The sequence below is a fragment of the Gossypium hirsutum genome, chromosome D11, assembly GCF_007990345.1.
Source record: "Gossypium hirsutum isolate 1008001.06 chromosome D11, Gossypium_hirsutum_v2.1, whole genome shotgun sequence".
Taxonomy (NCBI): domain Eukaryota; kingdom Viridiplantae; phylum Streptophyta; class Magnoliopsida; order Malvales; family Malvaceae; genus Gossypium; species Gossypium hirsutum.
The window spans coordinates 17,873,078-17,899,516 of NC_053447.1; the positions used below are offsets into that span (position 1 = coordinate 17,873,078).

Here is a 26,439-nt window from a genome sequence, read left to right on the forward strand (position 1 = left end):
ATTACAAGCAATTGCGGACCAAGTTCTATAAATATGTACAATCAATATGACACAAACTGCAAAAAAAAAAATACATTAAGTTTGAAACAAACCAACAAACATAATAAGACAAGAGCCAAATGGCTTGAAACCCAATTTTGAGAAATGAGCAAACTCTGCTTAAATCAAGTCGTCATTGCCTATCAAGGAGCAGTAAGGACGAAAACCCTCGCAAGTATGTTGGAGTTCAACCATCATGGCAGAGAAGCCACCGTGATGCGTAGAGCCTTGTTATATCATCGCCTTTATTACAATGGACATGCCTCAGGCTAACTTGAAAAATTAGGTGCAAGAGCTTGAGCAAATTAGGCAATCTTGATATGCCTAAAAACTCCTAATCGAGAACCAAATCCTTCACACAATGCTATCATCCAAATAATTATTGAGACAATGTTTGCATCAAGGAAGTCAACCCACCATGACAGTGGAAAAGGGGAGAGCCAAATGAGTCTTAACAGTTAACGCATTATTTTGCTGAAAAAGAGACACTCACTTCTATCTCGTCGGCAACCAAAGGTTGGAAAGAATCCAACGAAACCAAAAGGTCGATAGGAAAAAAAAAAGCTAAAAAGAGAGAGAGAGAGAAAAATGGGAGGAGGAAGAGAGGGGGCAAAAAATAGAAGGGTCAACTATTGGTGGAGGTTGCCACTAGAGAATTGCCGCCAACTTTTATAACAACTTGTTTTTCAGTGGTATCAGAAATAGTGGTTTCGAAATCCTTTTTTTCAATGATCGAGTCCGTAAATATTATTAATTAATATTTACAAATTTATTTTAGTATTATATTGAACTTTGGTCTGACGATTTTGTTAATTGGATACTTAGTTAAGGTATAAGTATTTCAACTCTAAAATCAATGGTTATGGAGAATGAGGTATTGCGACCTCGTTTTCATAAACCAAACTCGTAAATATTTTTAATAAATTTTTATGGAGTTATTTTATAGGTGAATTGAAATTTTGATAAGTAATTTTGTTGAATTAGTGACTAATTAAGGTACAAGGACTAAATAGTAAAAGTGGTAAAAATTAATCGTTATAGATTTTTAATTGCTAAAGGACTTAATAAGTAATTAAATCAAGGTTAAAATGGTAATTAGACCATTATGGATTGAGTGGACTGTTGATTGTGTTTTCTATTAATAATTAATATTAAAATTATGATTAAATTATAATATTATATGTTAAAACATAATAAAAAATATGATCATCTTTATTTCTCTCTTCTCTCCACCGTTTGCATGAAAAAGAAGCAAAAGAAGCCATTTTTAAGCTCTTAGCATTCAACCAAGCTTTGTTCTTCAAATTGATAAGTAATTTCAAGTTCGTTTCTTGTAATTTTTTATGTTTTTGAAGTCTTAGGAGCTTGATCTAGCTAACCCGTGTGTTAATTTTTGAAATTGTTAAAGTTTATAAATGTTACCATTGTTGAATTCTTGATGAAATTGGTGCCATTTGGTTAGATTTGATGCTTAAATATGAAAAAGGGCTAATTTATAAAGTGAAAATTGATAGTTTTGAACTTAGGGATTAAGGTGTAAATATTTCAAAATAGGCATGAAATTTTTGTAATTATAGATAATAGAGGGTTATAGAAGGATGAAATTGAAATAGGATTGACAAAGAAGCTTAAATTTGAAAGATATAACTATTTCAATTTTAGGGAATAAATTGAATAAAATGTAATACTTTAAGGAACTTTTAAAAATTAAAATTGAATTGATTTATGCTTATAATATAATGATATAAGGTAATTATACTTGATAAATTGTAATGAATTATTGTAGATCAAAACTTGAATCAATCAGAAGATAATTGAAAAAAAGGAAAAATTTCAAATTAGTCCCTGATAAAGTGTCATTGCTGTTTTTTTAGGTAAGTTCAAATAAAACTTACTATGTTCTCTTATATTATGCTTGAATTGTGTGAATTTACTTATTAATTTATATGCATGTGTAATTTTGGTAAATTTGGCATCTAAAGGACTAAACTGTAAAGTATGAAATACACAACAACTATGAATAGATACATGATATTGAATGGATGTGGAATTTTTATTTGATCGGATAGTATATATATGATAATGTTACAAGGTTTAAAATGTATATGGAATGCTATTTGAAATGTGAAAAGTGCATATATAGCTACAAGGTTTAAAATGAAATGAAAAAAGAAAAACGAGTGTTTGATCAGGGATTAATACGTTGGCTTGAGATCCAAAATTTGTTACGGATTCTCTAAAGCTAATGTTAGCAGCATCATACCAAGCTAGTGTTAGCAACCCTGATCTGAAGTTAGTGTTAGCAACCCGAATATGTTAGCACATAAAGTAAATTTGTCATGTGTATCTGATTTCAATATGCGAAGGTTCTCTGAGTGTTAAATAAAAACGGAAATGGTAATTAAAATGGAAATGGAACGATTGAATTGTGTGGACATGAATTGAGTTGTTAATTTTTTAAATTGAGCATGGTTTGAATGATTGTATATACGTATGATTTGAGTAACATGGTTTTCTATGCAATTAAACTAGCTTATTGGTTGTATTGTTGACTTGTACATGAAAGTATAAGGTGCCAAAGGATGTCATAGATTATACCATTGAATTTCAATTGCTTAAATTTGTTGTAATGTTAAGGTAACTTAAGTAAATTTCATATGGATTTATTAAGCATTTAAAATCCTTACTCGCTATCTTCTTTCCTTGTAAATCGTCGGTTTATGGAATGCATTAGTTGGATCACTACGAAGCTCACACTATCCTATAGGCGATGCAATAATCTTTTAATCATTATGGATTCAGTTATATGGCATGTATCTAGGTGTTGTTATGTATATGTGTTTACCTTAAATAATGCTTGAATTTGAATGGTTATTAGCGGTGAATATAAGTGAATATGTTGGAAATGTGATAAACTATAGTTGAAGTGTGTGAACAACTATGTTGGTAGTGAATTGGTTGAGTTAAGTGCTGAAATTAAATAGTATCAAATGTTTGAATGAGTAGTGATTTCATAGGTTGATATGTTTTGGCCAAGTGCCCAATTGATGTTTAATAGCTTGAATGATCTTGTGGAAATGGTAAAATGGAAGTTTGGTAGATGTTTATTGCAGGTTTTAAGAGTGCATCCAAGCATTAATTGTGTTTGTTTTGAGTTAGGCATGAAAATGGACCAAAATGGAAGATTTTTTACTTATTTGGCTTTAAGGTGCCGATACCTTAGATGAGGTATTAGTACATTACATTTTTCAACTAAATCTTTGCAAAACAGAATGCTAAAATGGTATCAATACAGAAAGTATCAGTACTTCAACCCTAGTATCGACAGTTCTTGATTTAATTTGATTTTTTTGAAACTTCGAAGCTCAAAATGGCATCGGTACCTAGCAAGGGTATCTATATGTGTTGTGAAACTTGAAAATCTTACAATTTTGTCATGTTTCGTGCTTAGGTCCTTAAAAGAGCTTTCGTAAGCTCGACCAAGGTTCAAATTTTAATTTTATATCATAATATCTAAGTGTTTATAACATGATTAAATGCTTGAAAGATTTATATATGATATATTTGATTTGTAATTTAGAATATGTTGCAAAACAGTCCTTGTTAAATTTTGAGTTGATTCAAGAGCGTAAATAGGCTCGTATAATACCCAAGAGAGGTTATAATTGGTGATTCTTGAACTAAATTGACTATGATTGTATGAATTATGTGTAAATTGAATATCAATTGCATGTTTTTACTCCGGCAATGATTGTAGCATCTTGTAACTCGGATCTGACAATCAAGTCGAGCGAGGGGTGTTACAACCTTACTGCCAACCGAAGAGAAGGAGAGGGACAAATCATGGTAAAAAGGCAAAGAAAATAAAAAGGGAAGGGAAAAAGTAGAGAAAGGGAAAGAATAGGAAGTGGAAGGGTGGAAGGAATGGGAAGGAAAAAAGGGTCTACAGTAGGTTATAAGACGATGGTTGGCAATGAAAAGCCGATGAAAAAACTTCGTCGGAATTACAAAATGATACTGAAAAGTGGAGGGACTAGAAGGGAAAAGAAGAGAACTATTTAACATAAAGTGAGTTCATTTAATATTATGCATTTCAATTAATTAATTTTTTATAACTCAATATTAATATATAAAATATAAATTGTTTATGAATTTAATTTGAATATATAATTTATATTTTAGATTTTAAAATATAATCTTTACAAATTCAAATATATAATGTTATATATTTGAAATAAATTTTAATAGGAAGATAATTGTATACTAGTATAAATATTACGTAAAATGCATTTAATAATAAATGATGGCTAAAAATGTGATTTGATTTTAAAAGTACTTTTCAAACGTAAAAGGTGTGTTCGAATTTAAAGAATTTTTTATTTTAAAAGTTATCTGTTTAGTATTCGCTTTAGCTTAATATATCATTTAATACTTGAGTTTGATTTTTTTTTCTAATGTGGTATTTATATTTAACAAAAGTTATACATTTTGGTACCTAAAGGTAATGATGTTACTTTTTTAGTGTTTAATTCAGATTTTAGGATTGATTTGATGAAAGTTAATTGGTAATATTATTAGGTCTGAATTTTTCATAATTTTTAATAGAAAAAAATTTAATGTTACTTGTGATTTTATTTAATTTTGCGTTTAATTTGTTAAATATAGTCCAAGGGATGTTAATTAATTTGGATTTTAGGGTTGATCTAATCAAAATTAATTGCTAATATTATTAGCTAGTTATGAATTTTCATCAAATCAACTCTAAAATTTGAATTAAACACTAAAAATTTAACATTGTTATCGTCAAACTAAAAATTAAAATAAATACCACAATAGAAAAAAAAAACTGATAAACATAGATATTACATTGCACTTGTTTATGGCTGCAAAATAGTTTCCTTTTATCACAAAATGCTTTAGAAACACAACGTGTCTACACCAATATACTTTTTAAAATTTGATCATAGTTTAAATTCGTTTATATTTATTCATAATTTCAAAAAAAATAATTTTTATTAATTTCATAAGTTTTTTATTCAAAATTTTAAATATATTAAAAATAATTTAAGTTCAATTCAAGTTTCGGGTTGTAAAATTTGTGGGTGTGTTTGGATGAGGGGTTTAAAAAAGAATTTCATTTTATATCAAAGTTTTCAAAATTTTAAAAATAAATTTACTTGTTTAAGTAAAAATATTGAAGAATTTCGAATATTGTAAGAAATTTCAAGAGCTTAATTTCATTTTCCAAATTTCGTCTAAAGAGGTGTTTTTTAAAATTCTTGATAATTTTGTTCCATTCAAATACATGGTCTCACTATAACATAAAAAGATTTAAACTTAAAAATTATTTTTATTTAATTATAATATATAAATTTAATATTTTATTAAAATATTTACCAATTTTTTTTATAAATCTAATGATATTCATATTAAATATTTACCAATTTTAATTTATAAAATTCATGATAACTTGATTTTTCATTAAACAATAATTTAAACCAATCAAGCAATTAAAATTGTTATGATTTTGAATGAATAAATTATTCAAAATGATAGTATTATAAAATTCTCCAAAATTTTAAAATTCTTTCTGACACTCATTGAGCGTAAAAGTTCTAGTAAGGTAAAAAGTTGTGAGGGAGACATATCCTCCACACCACTTAGAATGGTCTGTTAACTAGCTAGCCTCAAACCATAGCTTATTGGTTGAAGACAAAAGATAAAGGGCAGGGGGGGGGGGGTTAAAAATAACTGAATATTTCCTTTGCATCCACCCCTTTCGTTCTCGTTACTCTATGAGGTCCACTCATGCATGCGTACGTGTGTATCAATGTATGTGTGTACGTATGCATCGATATATAGATGATATAAATATTGTGTGTGTGTGTGTGTGTGTGTGTGTGTGTGTCTTATCATTCTAGTTGCTACTAAAGTACGAACAATCCACTTTAGAGTCTTTTCAAAATTCCCAATCTTTCAACTCCAACCATGACAGACCCTTACTCCAATCTTTTCAGTGGCTGCTTCAACTTCATGCCTCTCCATCCCCACTACGCTACTGCTCCCACTCCACTAAATCACCCAAACCCTTGTTCTCATCTTCACCCAAACAGTATACTCAACAGTGAAACTAGTGGTCATCCACTTGCCCCATCGCCTCCTGGCGAAGAAGCTCTTCCCCTCATCAATTATCTGAGTCCCACAAGGCAACAAGAGAATAATGAACCCACAAGCAGTTCCATGGAAGACGATAAGCTCAGCACTGTTGATGATGAAGCTGCATCTGTAGCCCTACACATAGGCCTACCTAGTCATAGTTCCGATTATGGCTTCTCCCCATCCGTAGATTTGACTGATAATTGTGGAGTGAATGGCAATGTTGCAGCTTCTGGGTATCCTTTAAGCTGCAGCAGCAAGGGACAGTATTGGATTCCTACCCCTACTCAGATACTCGTTGGTCCTACACAGTTTTCATGTCCTGTCTGTTGCAAGACCTTCAACAGATACAATAACCTACAGGTATCTATGCTTGCCTCGTTGCATGAGACATGATACACCAAAATTTCCTCCTTAATTAGTTCTATTTTCTCTGGTCTGCAATTTCCATCGATCATGGGGCCTTTTCTTCTCCGGACTCTGAACCATAACTTTAGTTTTAGCTTACCGTCTTAATTAAGAGGCTAAGAGCCGAGAAGCCACTTCATGTTGATGTTTCAACGGTGATAAGGTTTACATTTACAATTAGCTATAACCTACATATATATCTTTCTCTCATGTATGTATATATGAAAGTGCAGATGCATATGTGGGGGCATGGATCTCAGTACAGAAAGGGACCCGATTCTCTAAGAGGAAGCCAGCCAACAGGGATGCTAAGGCTCCCATGTTATTGCTGCGCACCCGGTTGTAAGCACAACATCGATCACCCAAGAGCAAGAGCGCTCAAAGATTTCAGAACTCTCCAAACCCACTACAAAAGGAAACATGGAATCAAACCCTTCAACTGCAGAAAATGTGAGAAGGCTTTTGCGGTGAAAGGAGATTGGAGAACCCACGAGAAGAACTGTGGGAAGATTTGGTATTGCATTTGTGGGTCTGACTTCAAGCACAAGAGGTCTTTGAAAGATCATATCAAGGCTTTTGGCGCCGGTCATGGCTCAGTTGGCATTGCTTCTTTCGACGAGGACGATGAACCCGTTTCGGAATTTGAATCCTCAACGACAACGTGAAATTGGCAAGCAGTATATAGCATGTACTTGCCTTTTTGGTAAGGATTGGGAGTTGTTTAAATAAATGACTAATTTTTTTTTCTTTTATCCTTTCTTCTTCATGTGTATAGCTTTCGGGTGCAAGTGTTTTATTCTCTTCTTTGGTATATCTCAGTTCTGTAAATCCTTCCCACTTTAAGTCAATATAAACGGTGCAAAGCTTATTAAAATTAAAAATGCTAATTACATTGTATTTGCTACCTATATAATTTAGAGTAACGGAGGAAGGGCTATGAATTTTATTCATGAGTATAGCAATATATATCACGTAGCTATTTTAAAAAAACAAACCCTTTACTGATCTTCTATTACTTTTTGATCGCTGAAGATTCGGTCATATCAGTTCATCTTTACTGTTGTCATAGATCCTAGCTCCCTCAAAAAGGAGTGGGAATATAAATGAACACCCATCATGTTACGTAACCTACTGAAAGATGCTTTGAGTAACGCGTCTTGGAAGAAAGAAGCAACGCCTTGGGTAACCAAATGACCTCTACCTAGCTACCATCTTGTTTTTTGAACAAAACTGTAATCAAGCTCAATGTATTTGGATTGAGCATGAAAAACTGGATTGATACATATGTGAAGAGCACTAATGTTGTCACAGGATAATTGTGAAAGTTGATAAAGAGTGAAAGCAAGCTAAGTCACTTCTGTAGTGATAAGTGGTGACATAAATTATTGGTTGCCTTGTACTGATTTTAGAAAGGATCTTGTTATATCAACATCTCATCAATTGGTTCTTGTTAGTCCCATATTTTCCGATGAGTATACTTGACTTAAGGGCTCATCTACATAAGGAATCACTCATATCTTGTTCAAGATTTATTGAAGACCCTTCTTATTATCTCATGATGCGTGTCATAACAACTACCACTAGCTACTATCAAGTAGCTTTCTTTTTTTTCCAATCACATTGTGGTAGAAACGTCATGAACCTATCCCGCTTAACTGATGAGGTAGGGTCATTGTTCACTAAGACCTATGACTAACTCCGTTCCAAGCTCATCGCTTACATAAGAACTTTTACTCCATTGAAAGAAAAGGATTTTCTCCCCATCTAGACCATTGGCAACCATCTTTAGAAAGACCCCCATAGCGGCTAATGGCACCACCATTACTGTTTGAACCGCTCTTGATCACCAACCCTCAAATTTTGTATAAATTATCAGTATCATCATTGATACCCTAGATTGGAAACCATGTCTCCACTAAAAAAAAAAAGCCTTCACTCCTCAAGTAAAGGAAGCTTAAAAAACGTCAGATAACACTATTATGTTGCCACCTTTATTACACAGACTAACCAAAAAAGTCTTACATGCCGAGGCTACCAAGGCCAAATTTTTTAATGGTAGTTATGACCAAAATAGCTAAAACCACGACAGCTTATACTATCTCTTCTTTCCCTATCCCACATGCCAAAACCACATGCAAACCCACCTACGAGTTTTGGCCACCCATTGGAACCAACCATCGGAAACCTACCACTAAAACCTTTTGCTAGAGAGTTTCATCCAACAATATTGAGAGCTTTAAGCCAAAAACGAGCACTTTTGAGCTCAACTCTTTAGACTGGCTTGCCTTTACAATGAGGAATATTGGCTCGAAATAGCTCGTTACTAACAATAAAACCATGCTTTAGAAGGTCATCTAGGAACCCAAAAGGAAGAGCCACATCTCATTAAAAAAAATTAGCTTTAACTCGGAGGAGGGAGAATAATGCCAACACCTTCCCAAATATGAGTAGGTCTAAAAATCCCACAAAAGTTAACCTTGGGGAAGAAGCAAAAGAGACACCTTATGCTAAATTTCGTAGCTTCACCCCATTCAACACCTTGCACACACAAATCCTGAGTGAGGTAACAGACTATAAAATTTTGGGGCCACCACCACCTTTTACGAGGTTGAGTTGGCAAAAAAGGCAATCCTTAATGACAAAGTGCCAATTCCATGGATAGATTTGGCATGAGGCAAAAGATGGTCTTTAACTGAAGAGCACCATTGAAGCGATGATCTGGAGGGATCTGGAGGGGGCACCCTGCCCAATTTATCAGACAACCGTCCATAGCCATAGAAAGAAAAATAAAAGTTCAAGCTTTCTTAGCTTCATTCAACCATCAATTTTAATAAGGTAATTAAGTCATTTCTTTGAAATTACAATAGATTCTTGATCATGGAGTTTAATTAAATTAACCCAAGTGTTAATTTCATCAATTGTTTATTTTTTGGCAATTGCCATAGGTGAAAGTTGATGAGATTAAGCTTAAAATTGATAGATATCTAGTTGTTCAACTAAATTTTATTAAGATTGTATTAGAAGATAGTGAAATTAGTTTAGAATTTAAAGTTTAGTTAATTTTGATATTAAGGACTAAATAGAATAAATTGAAAAATGTTAAGAAATTATGCTATAGATTAAAAGTACAAGGTCTCTAATGAAAGGATATGAAATCAAATTTTTATCCGATATTAAATATCGAAAAATATGAGTGTTCCGGATATAAAGACTAAAATAAATAAAATGCAAAATATGTTTGATTATATATTTTTCATGTGATTGAGTGAAAACTAATGTCATTTTTATAATTGAATTATCAAACGTTGCTAAAGACGACATGGTGCCATCCTTAGGGGTGTGCAAAATTCGGGTAAAACCGAAAAAATTTGGTTAATTGGTCGGTTAACCGAATTTTTTCGGTCGGGGGTCAGTTAATTATTTTTTGATTTTTCGTTTAACGGATAATTTGGCTTGAAACCGGTCGGTTAACCAAATATTTCGGTTTAACCAAAAAAATTAATAAATAAATTTATAATATATAAATAGGCCCACTATTCAACTAAACCCAATCCAAACCCAAATATTCAACCCAACCCAATTACCCAACCCAACCCAATCATAAAAATTACAAATAATTTAATATATAAAAATAAAATTCTAAAACTAAAACTAAAGTCTAAAAGTCTAAATTCAAGACTTATGTAATGTTTTTAATTATGTAGTGATTCAATTAAGTTAATTCGGGTAATTCGGGTAATTCGGTTAATTCGGGTCATTCGGTTAATTTTTAACCAAAAATAAAAACATATAATTTTCTGTTAATTCGGTTAACCGACCAAATTAACCGAAAAAATTTAACCGAAAAAATTTTGGTTCGGTTAATTTTTTTGAAAAAATTTCGGTTCGGTTAACGGTTAAAATTTTTGAAAGGTCGGTTAATTCAGTTAATGTTATTTCGGGTCGGTTAACCGATTGAACACCCCTAGCCATCCTAAGAGAAAGGAAAGGCAAGAGTCGTAGACGAGCGGTTAATACGGTTTGTACTTTTATGATTTGAAATCAGTATATATATGCCTTGTTACAAATAAGCTCGATTAAGGTAACGACCCTACTTGCCTCATGATTTGGTATGTATATGATGATATGAAATAGTATGTATCTAATTGAGCTCGATATAATACATTTGCATGAAACTATGATATGAAGAATCATGTATATATATATGCTTGAAAACATTGGTTACCCTATTAATGGTCTCAAGCAAAGTTGGGTATAGTTAGCATGCTATAGAACTAGTGTACGGGATTATACTTTGGTTTAAATCGATGAGGCATGGAGCACGTATTACACTTCAGACATTTCGATGAGGTGCGTAACACATATTACTTCGATTTATACCGATGAGGTGTGAAGCACAAATTATATTTCAGATGTTCTGATGAGGCATTGGGTGTCAAATATTTTGGTGTGATGGTTGGATGATCCGTGTATCCGTCTTGAGTTCGTGTCCAGTAATATGGATAATAAAACATTTACCTTACTGAGTAACATTTGATATGAAATGCTATTTGTAAGTGATGTATCTTGCCTATTAATGTTAAATCATCAAAAGATGACATGTGAAAGATTATGCAAACCGATTAAAATGAGCCCTAAAGGCTGATATTGACATAAAACGAATCTATAGATTCGAGATAGAAATGAGAAATGAATGAACTTGTTGTATGCTATGCCATATATGGTATCGAAACCATTTTTTGAAAACAAAAATTTAGTTGTCGACTTTAAAAAACAAGAATTGGAGTCGCCACCGATTCTTTATTGAGGTGTGATCGGCTCACCTTAAAAACGATTCTGGTCTACGAAAATTAAGAAAACGGGTTCGGGAGTCAGTTACGCACGAGGAAGGGTTAGCACCCTCGCAACGCCCAAAATCGGTACCAAATTGATTATTTAATGTCTTGGTGTCGAAAATTAAAAAGATTTTGTTAAACTCAAATTTTGAAATCTGAAAAGGATAATCAATTATTCAAGTCATGCGAAGAAATTGAGTCCCAATACGTTAGGGTACAATTTCTCAATATCCCCGAATTTTGAATATCACTTTTTAATTAATTTTTTAAAGAAAATCTTCATTTCGAGAAAGCAATATGTCATGCTCAATGCGTTAGGACATAACATATTGAATTCCCGAAAATGATTTTTGTTTATATATTTTAAATAACGAATATTCTCGGTTATTTGGAATTAACAAAGAAAATCGGAACCCAATACGTTAGGGCTCAATTTTCCTCGAAAATCCCTAACTTTGAATATCGTTTTTATTTTGAAAATCTTTGAATCATAAAAATAATTTTAATATTTTGACAAAATTAAAATGTTATTTTTGAGAGTATGAAATGCATATCATAATAAAAAATATATATAAACAAAAGACTTATATAAAAAGATAAAAATAAAAATATAAGCATAATATATTACTAATTATATAAAAAAAACATGGACACATATGTATACATAAAAGAGATTTGAAAGATATATTGATAAAGGTGTCAAATAATATAGGTGTATATTTATTACGTATTATAATAAAAAATATTCGGATTATAAGATATTGAAAATATATAAATGTTATAAAATACGAATATATAAATGCATATATATGTATATAAAGCTAAGAAAAATAAAGGAATAATAAAACATAGGATACGTATATAATATATGTAAACTATAAAAATAAAATAATATGATAATAAAATATATACGTACTACATATATATTTAAAACATTTATAATATATATATATATATACGCACATATACACATACAATAATAATAACATAGTAATAATTATACTAATAAATAATATTAACAATATATATAAAAAAAACTAAAAAAAACAAATTAAGGACTAAATTTAAAAGCCAAACAGAATTTATGAGCCGAATTTGAAAATAAAAACAAGAAAGGGAGTAATTTAAAACACGCGTAGCAGGGGAAGGATCGGAGGAATAAATTTACCCAAACCTCCTACAATATTGCGCAACAAAGGACTAATTTGAAACAACTTAAAAAAATATGGTAAAATTTAAAAGAAATAAATAAGCTAATTTAAAAGCACTGTAAAAATAAAAGGGATCAATTGCGAAAATTATCCATTTTTAAAAATGCCCTATAAAAGCCAATTTTAAAACCCTAAAAATCACTTCCTCAGCCACCCCACAAATGTGCCGCAGCTCTCCATCTACTCCACCATTCCAGTCCTCTCCTATTTCCGACCATGAAACGACGAAGCGAGGTTGCCTTTCGACGAATCTCACGACGGTAAGCCTTCCTTCCTTCTTCTCTTTATTTTTTGTTTTAAGAAATAAAAAGAAAAACAAAAATGAAATAGAAACAGTAAAAAAACAATAGAAAAAGAGAACCAAAATCTGTCACCTTAAAAATGCTTTTCTGTTTTTCTCTTTTTATTTTCTTTAACTTTCAATACAAAATTTTTTTGCTAACCCCCCCCCCCCCCCATTTTGCTTGCTGCTCGTTGTTCTTTTTATTGCAGGTACATGCGTGTATGGGAATTGCTGCGACGTGGGGCATGCACGGCGCTGGAGGTTGCTAAGACGTGGGATGTTGTTGCGAGGGAAGAACGTGGGCAGTTGCGGCATAGGGCGATGGTGGCGTCAAGGCTCTCTGCTGGTTAGGCTAGGGATTTGGGTTAATGACTTAGGCTTGTAATGGGTTTGGGCCTTAGGCGTAGTTGGGCCCGGACAATAATTGGGTATTACATATGGCATTGAGATATAGTGTTAAAAGAAATTATGCGTTCATGAATAAAACGTCAAATGATTTGGTATTGGGCTATGCACTTAAGACATGAAAATGCAAATTGATTTAGTTGATAGTTGAGTCACATAATGATTGTATTGACACTATGTTTCTATTGATTATTGATTTAAATCATGAAAGTATCATTAAGTCTTATAATTCAGTGTATGGTTTGTTTATTTTCGTGTGCAGGTACTGTAGATCTCAAAGTTCCAAATAGCTTGGTAGTATCTAGTTTCAATTGTCAACTCAAAAAGTTCATGAGGGTCATTAGTAAGATCGAAACTAGGTTTGGCTTCCCCACTTACTAGTCCTTACCTCGTGAAGACAATTGCTTGCAAAGTTAGCCTATTGACTTAGGCATTGCTTCGCAATAGTTCAAATGGTTAAGGGCGATGCGTATTCTAGAATTGGGGGAAATCGTTACTGTTAGAGATGTCTTCCAATATTGTTTGCAAGGACTAAGTCCGAATGGCCGCCAAGCTAACGACTTTATATTATGGGCGGATTCTCGGAATAGCCCTTCTATTGAAACAACTTGGCCCGACAACTTCAATGATGATCTAGCGTGTATTCTAGTGAGGAAGATGAGGGAACATCATTTCTTTTTCTATGATCATTGATGGGCGTCGAAACTACAAAAAATAATTCTTATAAAATAACTCTAAATAGTAGTAAAGAGTGATAGTAGGGTCGAGTCTACATGAATTGGTATTATAATCAACTTTCGCGTTTAACTTGTGATTAGAATTTCTGTTGTGTTGATAATCGTGGCAATAGTCGTGCCAATGACTCTAAACGGACCTGCTGAAAAATAAAAAAATAAATCAAAGAAGTTTTGAAATGTTTAGAAATTAAATAATTGAAACAACATAAATAAACAATTAAATAAACTGGAAATAAAATTAGATTGGGAAATAAATTCAAATTTTGTAAAGAGAGATAATAAGACTTAGCCCTAGACTTGGGGGATTCCAAATTTTGAACTGATCCTCAAAAATTAATTTTCTCCTCCAAACAATAAGCTAGTTATAACAGTTAAGCACGTCCTAATCACCAATTCTTCCTCCCGTAGCTGGTCCCGGTACGAACTACAAACCAACCCTTACCAATTATCTAACTGAGATACACACGTTCTCAATTTAAAATTCCGGTAGCCTTGCGTGTAGAACCCAACTCAGATTAACGGTCTCAACCGTGCAGGTTATTTAAACCCGATCACTTCTCCATCGATTTGTTCTCATATATTCGAATACAGCACGACTGACTCATTTCCCCAACTGTCCACAAACACGACTCCAACCCAACGATTTTTCATTTAAAATCGAGTTAACTTTAAGGGATGAATTTGTCAATCTCGATATAAGAAAAATAGTGAATATCAATTGGAGGGATTTTTAGTACGGATACGTATCTCACGATTCCTGACCGGAAAGAATACTAGCCTAGAGCTAAGTTGGAATTTAGTGAAGCAAGGATTTAGTCATGCTTTGGTTGGCTATGGAATGGATTTGAATGAAAATAGTGGAAGTTGGGAAGGGAAAAAACTTGGAAAATAATTAAACAAGTTTTGCAAAAATAAGGAAATGAAAATGGGGTAGCAGTAAGTTGTTGACGCACGGAATTTAGAAGGGATATAAAATAATTCTTATTTAATTCCATGTGAAATCAAGTGTATTTTTCAAGCTACCATAAAGGCCTTATTTATATACATATGACTAGAGGTGCTCATGGGTCGGGCGGCCCGGCCCGGCCCGATGGCCTGCCCGAAATATGGGAGGGTTTGGGTAAAAATATAGGCCCGAAATATGGGCTTGGGCAAAAAAACGAGGCCCGTTTAGAAAACGGGCCGGGCCTCAGGCACCACTTTTTCGGCCCGGGCCCGGCCCGACCTAGCCTGATATAATAAGCATATTTATTTTTTTAATTTTAAAATATTTTTTACATACTTTTTAATTTTTTTTAAATTTTAAAATATTTTTAAAATACTTTTTTTTTAATTTTTTTAAATTTTAAAATATTTTTAAAATATTTTTAAAATATTTTTAATTTTAAAATATTTTTAAAATATTTTTAAAATACTTTTTTTAATTTTTAAAAATTTTTAAAATAAAAATGGGCCGGGCCGGGCAAGGCCCGGGCTTATGATTTTTTTCTCGGGCCGGGCCTGGGCAAAATCTTAGGCCCATATTTCGGGCTGGGCCCGGGCCTAGGATCCGGGCCGAAATTTTTTTATGGGCCCGGCCCGGCCCATGAGCACCTCTACATATGACTTACTAAATTTGGCCTAACAACCCACTACATAATTAAAATTAAATAAAAAATAAAATTATATTTTCTTCTAATTTTAGCTTTTATAAAGTCAAAAGAAATCTGATGAGTCCTTGACTATTTCCACATTTTTGATTCAGCCCCACTTTATTGACTGTGTTGCAAATTGGTCATTTTATGCTCGTTTTTAACTTATAGCAACCCAATTGCATTCATGATAGGATTAAAACATAAAATCACCAATTTAGCAGTGATCAATTTAAGAATTAACCAATTTAAACACAAAAAATCATGCAAATTTAACATGTCATCAATCATTATGGACTGCATCCACACCACTGGAATATCATTTTTCGTGGTACGTCTTCCACTCATTCTCCCAATCAAGCTAATTCTCCTACTGATACTATAGGGTCTACTTCCAATTCTCATACTTCTACGCTCGCTCCAATAAACAACATGGATGTATTAGCCTTATTAGATTTGGTGCGCGATGATGAATGTGCTATTGCTTCCCTATCAAGAATAGTGGTTACAAAGAAAACTCTAAAGAGGCTAAGGGTAGAAGGAAGCACCCGTGACACAAAGGTAATGACTGTCCACTATTGATTCAACGCAAACTTAAGAAGGGGCATGTCTCCAAAAGATTCATCACTCCTCTTGTTTCTACTTTTGCTTCCTGTTTCAATTGCATCAATTGAGTCCGTCTACTTGACAGGCTCTCCAATCCATGCCGTTGATCCTCCTATGGTTGAAATCTTACAAGAAGCAACATGCCCAAGTTTGCCAGGGTCTCCTCCTGATTCTTTACGCAATAATGCTCCATCTGGCGAAACAAATAGACTTTTCCCATAGTAGAATCTAATAAGGCCAGGGCAATATCCTTATATTCTCGAGGCTATCCAGTAGCAGCAAAGTAACATCTTGCCTCAACAATTGAAAAAGGCCTTCCTCTTGTCTCTCTAGTCCAATCCTTAATTACCTCAATTACAATACTAGCGAGGTTTTGTCAAGTATTAGCTGCTGAATACGGGCTTATGAGTTGTGCCCTTTAGGAGACTTGCAACCAAAATAATATTAATTTGGCAAGCTTTGAGTAATCTATACATTCTGGCGAACAATCTTTGGCTCAACTACGTTAGACTCATCAAGAAGCTGTGAGTCAGATCGAGGATCTTAACTCCTGTCTCAACTTTGAAAGCCAAGTATAAGGATGTAGAAGTAGACTCGAGCAGGTGGAGGAAAATAATTGGCTGAAGGTTAGACAGTCCTCTTGGGAGGAGAAACTTAAATCTCAAGAACAACGTCACTTACTAGAGTTGGAATGTCTACGCCAATCCAGTGAAGATGCTCTGAGAAAGTACCAAGAGGACACAAAGAAAAATCTGACAGAGGCTCTGCCCATTCAAAGGTCCAATTTGGTCCTTTATGCCCAAGTTGCTGTGGGCCCTCTCAACTTGAGTCGGGTGAACTTTAACTATTTACAGAAGGTAACTCCTAATTTTTTAAACTTCAACATATGCAATCTTGAGGGTAAAGATTGGGAGAAGTTCCAGAGTGAATGAAAGCAATCCGTCAACTTCTTTGCTTCCACTGAGCCAAGAATAGAGGAGGACGAGGATTTGGATGATTCAATAGATCTGGAAGAAATCTCTCGAGAACACCACCAACTAGAGGAAGCCCTTATTGAACCAACTAACCAGCCAGTTAAGGCAGGAAACTGAAAATTTTCTTCATTTCTTTTAGCTTAATTTACTTATTTTATTTGTTTCATTTTCCCACATTTTAATGAAATTTATCCTTTTTTCCTTTTAACTGTCTCATTTACCTTAGTTGTAATAATTTATTAAGCCATTCGCCATACAAAAGTTTTTAACTTACCTAAGAGACTAAGCCAGGTCTGGTGTATTATGCATACAAGGCTTAACTCTAATTTAACTACGAAGGATTGACTGACTAAGCCAGGTCTAGTGTATTATGCATACAGGGTTGAATCTAATTTAGCTATCAAGGATATGCTAAATCGAAAGCTTTGATACCAGTAAACTTGTAACACCATATACCCGACTCGATTCACTGGGTCCAAATGTAGGATGTCACTAGACTTAAAACACTTAACAAAAATTTTGAAATGGGCAAAGACTTTTTCGAACAAACTTTTCACCTATTTATTATTATTCTAAGACATAGATTCTGAAAAAAAACGTTTATTTAATTGCATTTTAACTCACCATCAAGCCAACAGTGTGGCTGATTATGCTACCACAACACGCCAATCAATTTACATACATACTTTACTCATTTTTATGAATTCATCGATTTTTGGGGTGTGACATTTTAGGTGTTAAATTGATAGATTCTAAGCTTAAATGTAAAAAATGACTAAATTGTGAAGTTAATTAATAGTTTAATAGATTAGGGATCAAGCAGAATAAATTTTAAATTTGGTTGTAGAAATAAAGAATATGAGGTCCCTTATGGAGTATAGTAAAGTCAAATTACAATTTGGAGTTTTAAATTGAAAGTTACGTTAGTCCTAATTTTAGAGACTAAATTGAATAAAATGAAAATTTTGTATAAAATGATAATTGATTGTGAACTTGGTTGGATATTGATGGTATTGTATGTTTATGTTGATCTGTAGCTAATGTTGACTCGAATTCCTCGAGAGGGAAAGGAAAAGCTAAAGCCGTCGACGACTAGCTCAGAGTTTTCAGTTTGTATTTCTACAATTCAAATTGATTAAATTGATTCATAATTGCATTTTATAGCATGGTAAGATATTGAGGTAAGATGAGATTGATTAGTTGAATTGAATTGGCATGAAAATGTTGATTTTTGATATGGATGACTAATTTGAATAAAATTAAAAATGGTGTAGATTGATAAAATTGTGAAATTGACCTCAAATTGGATTGATTCATGTTATTATACATACGAAATGACTATTTGATTGATTAATTGAATATGTTGAATCATGAAATTGAAATATATTCGAAATTGAATAGTTGTTACCTTATTAAATATTCAAGCAGAGTTGGATATAATTGGCATGTCATAGGATAGATCGAGTACGAGTTACTTCAACTACGCGTCGATGAGTGTTGGGCACAAATTTTACTTCGATTATACCAATAAGCATTGGGCGTAAACTATTTACTTCAGAATTGTCCAATGAGGCATTAGGTGCCAAATTAGTGTGTTGGTTAGATCCGTGTATTCGTTCGAGTCTGAGTCAGGTTAATAGGGAATTAAAATATAAAATTTGAAAATGGAATTTGAAATGAATACTATTAAGAAATACTACGTAAACTGGATTATAGATCCAAAAGATTAATATGAATTAGACAAATCAAATGATTTGATTCGGAATATGATATGCCAATTCGATTGTTCCTAACTTAATCTTTTGAACATGTTATATTGAATTATATGGCATATTGATGCATTTGGAAATATGTTTTGCAATTGGTATGATGACATGATTATTGAATTGTATACATTAACTTAATTTGCATTTAATGTTTGAATTGTGGAAATACCACTGAGTTTATTGCTCAACGTACGATTTTGTTTCCCATGCCAATGTTAGGTTTATACAAGATCCTGAGCATCGACTTCAACATCCAGACAAAACCCCAAACTCAACAAAGTTGGTGAATTTCCTTTACTAGTTAAATGGCATGTTACCTACTAGAGTCCTTCTTACATGTAGCTATGCTTGGAATTTGATTTTGGAAGTTAATGAATGTATATATATGGTATATACAAGTTTGGTATGAAAGTGTAATATGAATAGTTATTGCGTATTGATAATGGCATGTTTTGGCAAGTGACTTGGTATGAAACATGTTAGTAGGTAGTTAAGGTTTGATTGATGATCTTGGTAAGTGAAAATGATAAGTTAATGGATGATTGAATTGTTGAGATTTATAATGAAGATGTAAGTTATTATTTAAATATGATTTGAACATGCTTTTGAGTATGTTTAGGTATGATTTGAACATATTTTTGGGAATGTTTTGGTATGGTTGATAATAGTTTGGAATAAAGTAGGTGCCAAATGCAAATTTTGGAAATTTTTTATGAAGGGAGGGTATCGATACTTGGATAATTTTTCTTTAATTTTCAAAAAATCAAACCTTAAAATGGTATCGATACTAGAGTAAAGTATCAATACATTGAAAAAGATATTGATACTTTATGAAAGGTCTCGATACTATGAATTTTTATTCAAAATTTCCAAACATCGAAGGTCAAATTGATATCGATACCTGGCTTGGGTATCAGTACTTGTTTTAAAATATTGAAAATATTGTAATTTGGTCCTTTTTCAGTCTCGGGTTAACTTTAGAGTGTATGTAGGCTTGTATAAATCTTGGGAAGGTTGTATATCATGTTTTTGTTCTAAAATGCTTATGTTTGCATGAATTGTGTTTTGAATTAAATGTTTTGTATTCGTAATTACTTCAGCAACGAATGTAACATCTAGTAACTCAGACTTGACGATCGGGGTGTTACATTTATAACCCGAATATGAGTACAGAATGTGTTATATTAAGTATTGAAACTAAGTTTCTTGCATAATTCATTTGTTAAAGATTGAAATAAGATCGTAGTTGTTTCGACAACGAATGTGGCATCTAATATATTTGGTCCATCGATCGGGTCGGGTATGAGATGTTATAGATTATGTCCTAATGTGTGTCATAACATCCTACCACTGGTTACCTACCAAGTAGCCTTTCCCATCTAGTTACATTATGTAGGAAGCTCATGACTATATTGCGTAGCTTATGAGGCAAGGTCATTGATCACTAGGATTTATGGCCCTGTTTATATAAGACCTTTTACTCCCATAAAAGAGAAGGATCTTTTTTCTCGAAAAACCCTTTATAACAAATTTCGTGATATGTGAAAGAGCACATTGCCATTTGGATATGTTGTTTTAAAATTCAACATTTTGTTCCACTACATACATGTTACAATACAAACAAAGGTTGAATCTTTCGTCCAGGACTTTCCACTCAGTATGCTAATAAACAATAATTCTTCCTTTTCCAACAAAATTTATGAAGAATAAGTGGGCTTGAAATAATAGTGAAGGCCCAAGAGTCCATTTTAATGATTTGGGCCTCCAGAGTTATTTTCTAATTATTCTATTCTCATAATATTCACGTTATATTTATTAAAAAGAATTAAAAATCTGAATCTTCCCCGCCACTGCAACCACAGCCGCTGTGCAATTCAAGGGTGAGCCATCGGCTCAAATTCAAGCCCCCGCCACCGTCCCGGTGCATCTCCACTCTCAAGGAATTTTCAGTCTCTTTCATTTCTTCAACTTATTGTTTGTCCCATTTCTCCTTTTGCTTCCAACCAAAACGAAACTTAGTGACGGCATTTCTAACTTCTTCTTCAGATTTCTTAGAATTGGCTGACATTTTCTTTAGATTGGTGAAGGCAGGCAATTCATTTCTTTCTTTCTTTTTCGGATTGCTGGATTCAAGCACAAAGTAAGTCTTGTTTTTTTGGTTTTAATTTTCCTAATTGCCTTTCACCTTTTTTTTTTTTTTTTGAGTTTCAGTTTTCTTGCTAACTGTTTATATGTAATTCATGCAACAACGATGAATTTAAGCTGTTTCTGGTCTTCTTTGCCCGTTTGAGATTATTGTTATTTTTCTTTGTCCCGTTGCTAGTTTGTCTAGAAAGAGGCTCCAGCTTGTTTAGACCGTTTGAATTCATATCCTTTTTCTTTAAGGTTCAATTGTTCAACAAAACTCTGAAATTGAGTTCAAACGATAGGGTTCTTTTTTATTTCTAGAATGGATATCCCCTTTCCCAATAATACTTAGTTAAATTCATAATTCACCGACATATTTTGTGTTGAACTGATGACTTGACTGTTCTTGCGATGTTAATTCCAGAAATGGAACAATCTCCAAAATTAGGGCTTTCAGTCGATGGCAATGATGTTAAGTATATCTCTGGGTTAAGCACCATACTAGTTGCTTCAATTCAGGAAGCAAAGGACAAAATTTCTCAGATCGAGTACATCTTTTGTAGCCAACTGTATCCAAATTTCCAGTCGAAATGTAAAGGCTTGGAGAAAATATATGCAGAGGCCAAGAAAGAGGCTGAAGATGCATGGAAGAAGAAGGAAAACGAGTTCAATCTCCTACTGGAGGAGCTTGAACTTGAAAAGAAAAAGGTTGTTGAAGAGAATCGTTCTTTCTTGCTTGAGAAGGAAAAGCTACAAAAGGAGCACGAAGAGAAAATGAGGCAACTTGTTGTTAAACTACAAAGTCAAGAAACAAAAATTGAGGAGCTAAAAGGGGAGCTTATGTTGAAGTGTAAGGAGGTTGATGAGGGAATGGAATTGCATAGTAAATTAGTGCAGCTAGTTCAAGCAAAAGCCTCCGTGATAGCTGATAAGGGTAAAGAATTAAAAGAGCATGAAGAGAAAACAAATGTACTTCTCAGTGACGTAAACAACCTGCGTAAAAAGGTTGAAGTACTCCAGCGGGAGCTCGGAGAAAAGACTCAGGAAGTTGCTGATGGGAAGAAATTGGCAGAAAATTTACTTAAAAAGGTTGAGTCGCAAGCCTTTGATGTTATGCATAATGAAGAGCAGCTGATCAATTGTAATAAGGAGAAGAAGCTACTTGAGGCCAACTTCGAGAAATTGAAGGAGAACTACAAAGAACTCCATGTGGCACTTGGGAAGAAGACAGATGAAGTTGAGGAAGGAAGAAAATCGCAGGAACAGTTGCTTAGACAAATTGATTTAGAAGGGTCAGAAAATTTGAAGAATAAACAGCAGTTGGAGGAGAATGAGAAAATAAAAGAACAACTTCTGGGCAAAGTAAAAAGCTTGGAACTGAAGATCAATGAACTGCAGGCTGCCAAACTTAGTAGAAGTGGTAATGATGCACGCCATGCAGTTGAAGAAAGGGATTTATGCGAGAAGTTACTAAAACAGATTGAAGCGAAGGCCTCTGAGTTGGTAGCTGAGAAGAAGAAAAAAAGAGATCTCCTTGATGCTTACAAAAGGCTAAAATCTCAGTACAACTACCTCTGCAGAAAGAATGGCCTTACTACCGAGAACATGTCTTTTTCAAATAAACTGGAAGATGAAAGTGACTCAGCCAGGCATCATGACAAATCCAAACCTTCTCTTGGTAACTTTCCACAGCTTATATTTAGTTTATGTCTGTTGGCTTCTATTTTGATCAATGCTTATTGCTTAGTCATTCCAGTTAGTTTCCGCTAATTGCTACATTTGCTCTAGGATCTATCAAGTTATTGACTTCTCGTTTTGCTGAATTGATGATTTAAGTGAGACTGTTAAGAACACCCTATGGTTTGAGGCAACATGCTGAAAAAACATTGCTGCCACTGCTCTATATCTGCTTTTCTTTGTAATAGATTTCTAAGCTACATTTTGTTGTCTCATTACAGATGCTGAAAACAGGATTCTGAAGACTCCTATGGTTGTTTTTGGCACAAAAAGCATGAAGGATGTAATTGGCATGAATGGTGACTTAGAGGACGAGAAAGGAGTCAAACCAATTGAAACCTCTACCTCTCACTCCAGTCGTAAATGCCCCTCAAGTGTGAAGTCTAATCCTATAGTTGGTGCAAAGCGACCGGCTTCTGGTTGGAGAGATACTAGGTCCCACCAAGGCCAAGCTAGGCATGATCCCCATGATGATTTTCTTGACACTCCTCTGGAGAATATCAGAGGAAACCTGGAGAAAGCTATGAAGAAAGAAGCTGGTGATCCTCTGGTTCAAGACGACATGAATGTTGATAGCTCAGATGATGAGACACATGATGTTAGCGTTGACAAGAAGCAACAAAAACAGGAGACACCGTTTCAAATGGTTGACAAGGGAAGTTTCAAGTATGTGGAACCAGTAAGAAAGAAAGCAGAGAGGGAGAAATTGAAAGGATATGAATGCAATCAATGTAAGAAATTCTATGATGCTGTTCTTAGCAAGGGAGCTGAAGGCAATGAAGATCACAACAAGAATTTCCGTTGTGAGCATCATGATGGTGTGTCGAGGCATCGATATAAGTATGTTCCTCCTATGACTCCTGAGGGATTTTGGAATATTGGGTTTGAATCGGAAATGTGATTTGTCTAGTTCAATATTGAATATGCAATTTTCATTTAAGTTTAATTATCATTCATACGCCAGCCTTTAGTCTGTAAATAAACCAAAAATGGAAAAAGTTTAAAATGAATGGCCAAATAGTATTGAGCTTCACCATCTACACTCAAATATCATAAATGGTATTCAAGTGTTGGAGGCTTTCGGCCCAAAGACAAAACTTCCTTATATTGCTTTTTTATAATAGGGTAAATTACAAAAAGAGTCACTCGTTATCGTTTTATTACGAAGTGGTCATTCTATCATTAAACTCCGTTACTTCTCTAACGGTAGTCTTACATGACAATCCCAATGAGTTTTAAATACCAACTTAGATGTTCAGTTACTGGGATGAAAATAGGTTTTTAATTAAATAAATTTAATTTGGACTGCCACATAAGACATCCAAGTTAGCATTCAAAACCCATTTGGACTGCTACGTAGGACCGCCGTTAGGGAGGTAACGAAGCTTAACGGTAGAATAATCACTTCATAACAAAAAAATAACATAAGTGACTAAAACGTAACATTTCAAATATAAGTGACTAAAATGTAATTTGAGGTAAACAAAAGTGGCTGCGTTTGTGGTTTGCCCTAAAATATATTAGTGATTTTCTTAAGAATTGGATCATTTTATTATATATGTTTTTTAATTAAAACCCTTTGTTTTATTGGATGTTGATATTTTTGTCCTCGAATTAATGATAAACAGGAACAACGCGAGAATTCATACACTAAATGCTAATAATTCGTGGTTACAAAATTCGAATGAAATATAACAATTTCAAAGTAATAATTAGATTCCATAACAAAAATTATATATATATATATAAAAATTCATGTCATACACATGAAATTCTGTTTAGTGATAAAGAGTACCTTTACATTTCGGTTGTGTCATATTTTTGGCGTACCTATTGCTGAAGTCACTAAAATCATTTTTATCTCCTCAACCAAAAAACAAAATGGCTTAGCTTCGTGTGATGAGATATAAATAGTCATGGTGATGTACTTTTATGATTTCGGTTTTTTCATTTCTCAACAAAATCTCCATAGACCTTCGATATTCAACACTTACATAAAACCATTATCCTCCTATTCTTCTTTAATTTCTCTTGCAAAGATGAGCAACAACAACTTCATCACGTCCAACATTTTCTTATTCAGTCTCCATCAATTCCTCTTGTTAGTCCACACTAAACCTCTGGTACCAGCTCTCTATGTATTCGGAGATTCATTGTTTGACAGTGGCAATAACAATCTTCTGCCAACAATGGCCAGGGCAAACTTCCCACCTTACGGCCACAATTTCGTCCAGCACTTCACTGGAAGGTTCACTAATGGTAGAACTCTCCCAGATTTTATAGGTATTCTATGTCTTAAAACTCAATTTTCCTTCATTTAAATTATACCCATTTTTTTCTTAATATTTATGGTTATTTTGAAGCTGAGTTTCTTGAGCTGCCATATCCTCCACCATACTTGGGCATACACGACTCAGTACCCTTAACAGGTTTGAATTATGCATCTTCAGCTTGTGGAATTCTCCCTCAAACTGGAACTATATTTGTAAGTCCTTCACCTTACTTTACTCTTAATTAATTGGAAATTGACCCACCAATTAATTTTCACGGAACCTTTTGTTTTGGGGGCAGGGCAAATGCTTGAGTTTGGGTGAACAAATTGACTTGTTTAAATGGACAATTGAATCGAAGCTGCCTACCCACTTTAACAGCTTAGAGGAGCTTTCTAAACACTTGGCAGATTCTATTTTCATAATTACAACAGGCAGCAATGATTACATTCAAAACTATCTAGAACCAACCTTGTTTAGCACAAATCATGATTATGATCCTCAATCATTTGCTCAGCTTCTTATAGATGATCTCTCCAACCATTTCCAGGTTCTCTCCATAAATTCTCTTTTTACCAGTCTCAGCTTCTTCTTCATATACGTATTGATCATGTTATTGGAATTGCAGAGCGTATATAAATTAGGAGCAAGGAAGATAATAATGCACGAAATAGCCCCACTTGGATGCATCCCACATTATACAAGAAAATATCAAGTAGTCGTAGGCAAATGTCATGAACAAACTAACCAAATTGTCTCATATTTCAATACCAAGCTTCATGAATTGCTCAAGTCTTTAACATCCACTCTTCAAGGCTCCATACTTGTTCTTGCTCGAATTAATTCATTAGGCTATGATGTCATTACTAATCCTTCAAAATATGGTAAGCTTTGAAGGCATATTTTCATAATTACTTATTTAAAAGATCATGCATCCATTGTATTGAATGATAGTCCATATTATTGCAGGATACAGTGATGCAAGCAATCCATGTTGCACAACTTGGGGTAACGGGAGTGCTGTATGTATTCCATGGCTGGAACCATGCCCTAACCCAAATCAACATTTTTTCTGGGATGGTTATCATAATACAGAGACAGGGAATTCAGTGGCAGCCTCCCTTTGTTTCAACACTTCTGAATTTTGTACTCCTTTTAGTATTAAGGACCTCATACAAATTTAAATAAATTATGCTATCATATTAAATATTCATAACAGATTTGTAAGTCTTCGCCATATGACTATATATATTT

The 26,439-nt window shown here is 33.6% G+C and overlaps 3 protein-coding genes and 1 long non-coding RNA gene across 5 annotated transcripts; all 4 read left to right on the plus strand.

Moving 5' to 3' along the window:
• Positions 1 to 5,933: 5,933 nt before the first annotated feature.
• LOC107912694 (zinc finger protein WIP2) lies at positions 5,934 to 7,440 on the plus strand. The gene is made up of 2 exons (XM_016840996.2): positions 5,934 to 6,558; positions 6,837 to 7,440. The coding sequence occupies exons 1-2, from the start codon at positions 6,028 to 6,030 to the stop codon at positions 7,266 to 7,268; spliced, it is 963 nt and encodes a 320-aa protein (XP_016696485.2). The 5' UTR covers positions 5,934 to 6,027; the 3' UTR covers positions 7,269 to 7,440.
• A 5,093-nt stretch (positions 7,441 to 12,533) lies between these two features.
• Positions 12,534 to 13,435, plus strand: LOC107912695 (uncharacterized). The gene is made up of 2 exons (XR_001688250.2): positions 12,534 to 12,909; positions 13,142 to 13,435. It is a non-coding gene; the product is annotated as an uncharacterized lncRNA (long non-coding RNA).
• A 7,429-nt stretch (positions 13,436 to 20,864) lies between these two features.
• Positions 20,865 to 23,948, plus strand: LOC107916929 (protein gamma response 1). 2 transcript variants are annotated; one of them, XM_016846302.2, is made up of 3 exons: positions 20,865 to 21,191; positions 21,603 to 22,856; positions 23,137 to 23,948. In XM_016846302.2, exons 2-3 carry the CDS (start codon positions 21,605 to 21,607, stop codon positions 23,814 to 23,816), a joined length of 1,932 nt encoding a protein of 643 aa, XP_016701791.1. In that variant the 5' UTR covers positions 20,865 to 21,191; positions 21,603 to 21,604; the 3' UTR covers positions 23,817 to 23,948. The 2 variants fall into 2 exon arrangements, with proteins under 2 accessions (XP_016701791.1, XP_040962271.1); XM_041106337.1 differs by having other exon boundaries at positions 20,878 to 21,195.
• Positions 23,949 to 24,802: 854 nt separating this feature from the next.
• Positions 24,803 to 26,401, plus strand: LOC107917656 (GDSL esterase/lipase 7). Its single transcript, XM_016846959.2, has 5 exons — positions 24,803 to 25,198; positions 25,279 to 25,400; positions 25,487 to 25,735; positions 25,814 to 26,069; positions 26,155 to 26,401. The coding sequence occupies exons 1-5, from the start codon at positions 24,832 to 24,834 to the stop codon at positions 26,367 to 26,369; spliced, it is 1,209 nt and encodes a 402-aa protein (XP_016702448.2). The 5' UTR covers positions 24,803 to 24,831; the 3' UTR covers positions 26,370 to 26,401.
• Positions 26,402 to 26,439: the final 38 nt, after the last annotated feature.